At 43.1% G+C, this 6,665-nt stretch overlaps 1 protein-coding gene across 1 annotated transcript; it reads right to left on the reverse strand.

The window, feature by feature from the left end:
- Positions 1 to 1,501: 1,501 nt before the first annotated feature.
- YWHAH (tyrosine 3-monooxygenase/tryptophan 5-monooxygenase activation protein eta) lies at positions 1,502 to 6,408 on the reverse strand. Its single transcript, XM_054996684.1, has 2 exons — positions 6,112 to 6,408; positions 1,502 to 2,875 (listed from the first exon to the last, which is right to left on the reverse strand). The coding sequence occupies exons 1-2, from the start codon at positions 6,196 to 6,198 to the stop codon at positions 2,219 to 2,221; spliced, it is 744 nt and encodes a 247-aa protein (XP_054852659.1). The 5' UTR covers positions 6,199 to 6,408; the 3' UTR covers positions 1,502 to 2,218.
- Between the last annotated feature and the right edge of the window lie 257 nt (positions 6,409 to 6,665).

Below are 6,665 nucleotides of genomic sequence, written 5' to 3' on the forward strand. Positions count from 1 at the left end.
TTTAGTTTTCTATTCAAGATACATTATAGCCCAAAGGTTATCATGAAATAAGGATCAGTTTTTAATTATGTAGCACAAAGCTGTATATTCATGCAATGTTTAAATTTTTTGGTAAATGAATTCCTTTAATCTTTTCACAATGTCATGCTCTTCTAGAGGTTTCTGTTAAGATTATTGGGCAATTGTTCTATCTTGAAGATATTATCACAGATGCTTGGTTTTACAGTTCTCAAAACTGAATTTGTCTGCAGAGATCATGTCTCTTCTTCACAGCAAAGTTATAAAATAAACATACAGAAGACCTTAATCCCATTGTTCCTTTCCAAATCTTTGTACACAGAACTAAGTGCGAAGTTTCAAAAAATTCAATGAATAGAAGATTGTTGGAAGTAGAATAGATCTGCACAAGAAGCTAAGTGTGAGGAGTCTTTATGTAGAAAAGAGTGAGTCTTTATGTAGAAAACCATGATTTAAATCTAGTCTTATTGACTAGTGATTTAGATTGTGATTTCAATCGATTCAATTTAAATTAAATCCACCCTGTTGACAATAGATTGATCCTTCAGCTTAAAAATTAGGAGTTATAGCAACTCAACTGCAGAACAAAGGCATTAGCTCAAAGATCATGTATTCAAGTTTGACAAACAGGCTGCAAAATCGCCATGACAAGAACTATGCTTTATGCTAGTCAAATTCTAAATGGATAGCCAGTAATTATGCACTATTTTATTTTGAAACAACTTTAAAGTCATGGGAGGATCATTTTAAACATTTTCTACACCCAGCCTATCTATGCATGCCCACTAACCCATACAGGCCGGTGTTTGTCCTCTGAGCCTGATGTGGCAATAAAAACATGTGCGGAATAAGACTGCAGAAAGTGAAGTCTCATGTGTATCTTACTTGAATACACTAGGCAGAGGAGGAGAGAAATTGGCCAGATGACAATAATACTTGTGGCTATACTGAATGATGCTTGGCTGCATTTTTGCAAGATCTCTGGACAGTCTGGCATGATCATCTTCTGGAGCAAAGAGGAGAATGTGCATGATACAACAATTAGGGAACTGTCTACATGTTACTGCCTCTCTCACAACAGAGACAACATTACAGAAATCTGTCCCCTTAACTTTTGTGCTATGACCAGAAAATAAAACGTATGTGGGCTAAAATCGCCAGGGCAGCAAGAAATGATCATGGTTCTACACACTTAGAAAACGGTAAACTCATCTGTTTAAAACTGGCTGATCAGAGTGATTGGCCTATGGACTCACAGGACAGATGCAAGATAAATTTGTCTTCTCTTCCACAACCACAGAAATTAGACAAACAGCTGTTGCAACTTAGCAACAAATTCACCCTTGTCTTTCATTGTCATGAAAATCCAACCAACAGTGAGGCATGGACTCTAGTTCCTCAAAAGTGTATTTAAATCCTTGATTAGACACATTGTGAGCATCATTTTGTTTGGTAAATAATACAGGACATCTTACAACCAATATCCCCAAAGCAGCAGTTTATTTTTGTTTGATTCCAACACACTTAATTTAGAATTCTGATCTCTCATCATGATCCATCTTAATATGGGCTAACATTGACACAGAGCTGTCAGAATACACAGGCAACTGAGCAGCCAAAGAATTTACCAAAACAAAATTTCATGATTTCAAACTTGCAAAAAAAAGTTACAAATATCAAAACCTCTCAAGATGCATTGCTTTAAACCAAAGTCTGTGAACGTTAAGAGGCAAACACAGATTACAGAACACCACTTTTTAAAAAATGAAGACAAAATCAGTTCACACCTTCTTATGGTAGTTTCCACTGGCCGACAGGATCAGCATATTCATTTATTTTGAATGTAAAGGCATACTGCTGAACACACATAATTCGCTCCTTCCAAACGGAAAATGGAATGGTTTAGATTTCTGATCAATTCCCCTCACTTTCCATTATGTTAACCAATATATTATTAATCAAATGAAACTAAAATGCCTCATTTTCCTTCTACACAATCAATATGCCACTATAGTAAAAAGGGGCTGATACACCTTTCAGTCCAGCAATGCACATGAAGAGCTGTCTGATGCGGCATCTGGCAGACCTCATAGCTGTGCCAACAATACAGATATGCTTAGCACTAGATACATAGTGTGATTGTGGCAAGGAAGTATTGGTGATGGGGGTTTGATGGTAAGCTGTGATGGGGAAAAGCTCTTCAGTTGTTGCCCTCCCCTGCTTCCTCATCTTGCTGGTCGCTTGTCCAGAGAGTGAGGTTGTCTCGAAGTAGCTGCATGATAAGAGTGGAGTCCTTGTAGGAATCCTCATTGAGTGTATCCAGCTCAGCTATGGCATCATCAAAGGCTTGTTTGGCTAGAAGGCAGGCCTGCTCAGGGGCATTCTGGATTTCATAGTAGAACACTGAGAAGTTGAGTGCCAGCCCCAGCCGGATAGGGTGCGTGGGTTGCATGTGCTCTTTGCTGATCTCAAACGCTTCTTTGTAGGCAGCTTCTGATGCTTCCACAACACTGTTCTTCTTTTCACCTGTAGCAACTTCTGCTAAGTAGCGGTAGTAATCACCTTTCATTTTCAGGTAAAAGACCTTGCTCTCATATTGAATGTCACTGCAGTTCTTGATCAAGAACTTATCTAGGAGGGCCAGAACATCATTGCACACGGTCTCCAACTCCTTCTCAATCTTCTCCCTGTATGCCTTCACTTTTTCCAGCTTCTTTTCATTCCCATCAGTCATGGTTTTCTGTTCTATGCTGCTGATGACTCTCCAGGAAGATCTCCTGGCACCAACAACATTCTTATAGGCTACAGAGAGCAGGTTTCTGTCTTCATTTGAAAGAGGTTCATTCAGCTCCGTCACCTGCAAACGCACACAGAGACTTTGAGATAATCTGGTTTAAGGGACAAATAACCTCCTTCAAAAAACCCCACAAATTAATAAATCTTGTACACAAGTTTCATTCAAGTCTTCTTAAAATACAAGAAGGGAAATCAGGTATTGTTGTCAACTGACACCTGGTCAGCCAAGCCAAAGAAGTAAGAAGTTTTAAAGAACTACTTGGGAAAGCCCTGAAGACATCACTATTAACACACATTTCCTAAATTCTTGAGAATGCATGAAATGGATGCAGTGACTTAGTTATAGAAAAGAGCAATAGCATGCAAGATAATATTCACTGCTCTCTTACCCAGGGAATCAATAGGTTACTTTGGGCCCTATTACACACCCCAACATATCGGGAGACGTTCTCTGGCTTGCATGCTTCATTCTGGATTCTTCCCTGGTTCTGTCATAGGATGTCTCTTACTCTGGATACTGAACCCATTTTCTCTGTAGACACACACATAGATTGATCTTTGGTAACATTTGGTTTCTGAAATGTGGCTACTAGATGTGTGCGCTCTCACATCCCACCAACAGAAATGCCCAGATTAACAAAGAGATTGCAGCAACATGGTAAGGGCTATAGTCCCATATCCACCAAAAAGTCTTTACAAGAGCATAAAATAGAATCTTGTGTGCCGCTGTATACATATTTGAAAGAAAGAGAAGGTCCTTGCTAGTCCTAAACCACTACTGTTGTGAACATGAAGAAAGCAGACTACCTACTACAGCACAGAGAGGTGCTACAGTATCTTTCACATCTGAGAGATGCCTCTGCTAGAAAAAGACAGATTAGCAACATCTCAAGAATCACTGCAAAAAAGGCTTAAATTAAAAACAAAGCAACCTTACCCACCCTGTATTGAGATAATTAGGGGACACTAGAGGAAAATTGCTGATATAGCAACACTGTGAATAATATATACTTACAGAGCCTCAAAACATCACTGTCGAAACAAGCAAAGCTATTCAGCTGAAAAAAATCCCATGCATTCAATTGTGGTGCGGATGCCTAAGAACTGACTTCCTTTCTTACACAAGTTTGGCATTTAGAAGTCAAATCCTAATACCTATAAATTGAGAATAGTTAAATCCCTGCTGTTTTATATTCCATATTCTATGGTACAGCAATTGTACTCTTTAAATGGGCCTCAAATGGATTAAAAGATGAGGAAACACCCAATTAGAACTTCATTATACAGATTACTACCCTTTACTCCAGGGTCAAATAGAACATAACCATGTTTGACAACTGCAGGCTTCACAGTGTTCTATAATCCTATTTAAAAAGTTTGTCATTGCATGAGAAAGAGAGAGAATGAACGAGAATTAGCAGCTACAGCTCCCACTTCTGATTTTTATTTGTTGCCTCTTGTATTTTGAACTGGCAGTAGAGGCTGCCATGCAGTGAGGCTGCCACGCACAGTGACTTGCTTTTAATGCATCTGAAGAAAGCAGGGTTAAGTTAAGCAGAAATGATTTGTTGCTTTAAAAGCATTGCAGTTATAAAATGTGCAGGCTATGCTTCTACAAGTCATATCTATGTCTATCTTGTAACAGTGACATTCTGATAGTAATCATAACAAAAGAAAAGGCATATACTGAAATTTGTGCAAATATTAGGTGGTCAGTCAGCAATACACATTTGAGAAAAGTGTTGATTACCATCTCGTTGTGTATGTCAGTGATGTAATTACAAATTCTTGTCAAATTATCCTTTTCCAAGTTCTTATTTATGTTTTGTTAAACTGCAGTTCTGGGGCTTTATCTTGAGGACTACTGTGAACATTTCTGACAAATACATCACAAGATACTTTGAAAAAAACATGAGACAAATAATACAGCTAACCTTTTAACGAATATGGTTGGAGCAGTCTTATTTTGTAAACCTGATATACAAATTTGAAGTTGCAAAGTCAGGTTATAACAGTGAATGGCTTATGGAATGCAGCAGGTACCTGTGACTGGCTCTGGCTGGAAAGGATCCTGAATTCTGTTTTTTAAGAAACTAGATGCTACAATCCTGAAATCTGCCTTCAGGCATCCACAAACCCACTTACCAGCTTGCCAAGAACAAGTACCCCAGACCCTCTGGTGAGGAGGTCAACCAGCAGCAATAAATAATCCCTTTGCATGCTTCTGTTTGGGCAGCAGTAAGGAGTCAACCACCATTCATTGCTTCCAAATCTCAATGCAAGCAAATTTGAAACAGGCAAGGTCTACTCCAGTACAGAAAAGATAGGAAGACACTAGACATACCATTTAAAATGCAAGATAAATTAGTAATAGATGCCATAGCTCAGCATCTAATAAGGTTCAAGTATTAACTCTAGGAATATATGTAACAGCCTCTCATCCTAAAACCATAAGCTGCACATCCAAAGTGTAATGGTTCCTTCCAATAACTCATCTGAATTTCAGGGGGGAGGGAAATAAATGAGAAACCCATACATACGCATTTGAATGCTAAAGCTTTTCATATAGAGAATTTAAACACTCCCTCTCTTCCTATAGTTGCAAAAGGCATTTCACTTATAAGCAATTCGAAGAGGAACACAGTACACTAATGCCTCACAGAGGAATAGCTACTGACTTGGACCTCACCTCAGCATGAACAGCTGGCCATATCATTCAACATATTCAGGTATACTGGAAATGCCTTGGTGCAAATAAGGGGGGGGGGGGAATCCAGAGGCGTCACACATCGAAGAAGCCTGCTCACTCTGTTTGAGAAATGGATGTCCTTGCAGCGAATTACGTTCCTGTCCCTATGTTAACATTCACAGCTCTAGCACAATCCCCCAGACGTTCCTTTCCATCCCTTTCCCCTGTGCCAATCTGCATCAATTCCCCACGAACTGGATGCCACTCGAGTCCGCCGCCGCCTCGCTGTTCTCGCTCTCAGACTCACAGGCGGGCATCGCCAGACTGCGGCCGCAGACACACGGCTTCCCTATCGGGGGGCAACCCCCATGAGCAACAGGAAGAAAAAAGAGGGCTGGCGTGGGACCCGCGACTCACCGTCGGGGCGGAAGGGCCACTCGGAGGAGCCTGCCTGCCTCCCCTGAGCGGCTCTTCCCTGAGGGGACTCAGCGGTCCCCACTGACATCGGGAGGGGCGCGGGGGGGCCAGGGCGTTGGCTCCTCGCAGCAAGCGGGGCTGAGATGGCGGGGCCCGCGGGCCGCCCCCCCTTCTCCTCCCGCGCCACTCACCGCTTTCATGGCCGCGGCCATGTCGTCGTATCTCTCCGCCTGCTCGGCCAGGCGGGCTCGCTGCAGCAGCTGCTCGCGGTCGCTCATGGCCGCTCCCTCCGTCGTGGCGCTGGCAAGGCAGGCGGGTGGGCAGGCAAAGCTCTCGGCGCCCTTCCTCGAGTCCTCGCGGGGCTAAGGGGGCTGCGCCTCAGCGGCGGCTCCTTCTCACCTCAGGCCGGCCAAGCGGAGCGCGCGAGCGGAGTCAGCGAGAGCGCGCGGCGGCTCTTTTCTCTCGCATGCGCAAACGCGCGTCTTACAACACTGACCCGAGTCAGGCAGCGGCTGAAGCTCCTCCAAGGGTGTGAGCATGCGCGCGAGCGTCCTGCGACCGTTGGTGGCCGCTCCCGCCAACCCTCTCAGGAAGACCCAGAGCACCGAGGTTGGGGGAAGCTATAGGAGGATCAGAGCCACCCGCATCAACTGTCCGCCAGCATCCGTACCGCGCATGCGCACTGTAAAACCGCCGGCCGGTTGAAGGAGTAGGGGGAGTGACGCGAAAACCGCCGGCTTGAGGT

This window comes from Eublepharis macularius, chromosome 13 (genome assembly GCF_028583425.1).
Source record: "Eublepharis macularius isolate TG4126 chromosome 13, MPM_Emac_v1.0, whole genome shotgun sequence".
Taxonomy (NCBI): domain Eukaryota; kingdom Metazoa; phylum Chordata; class Lepidosauria; order Squamata; family Eublepharidae; genus Eublepharis; species Eublepharis macularius.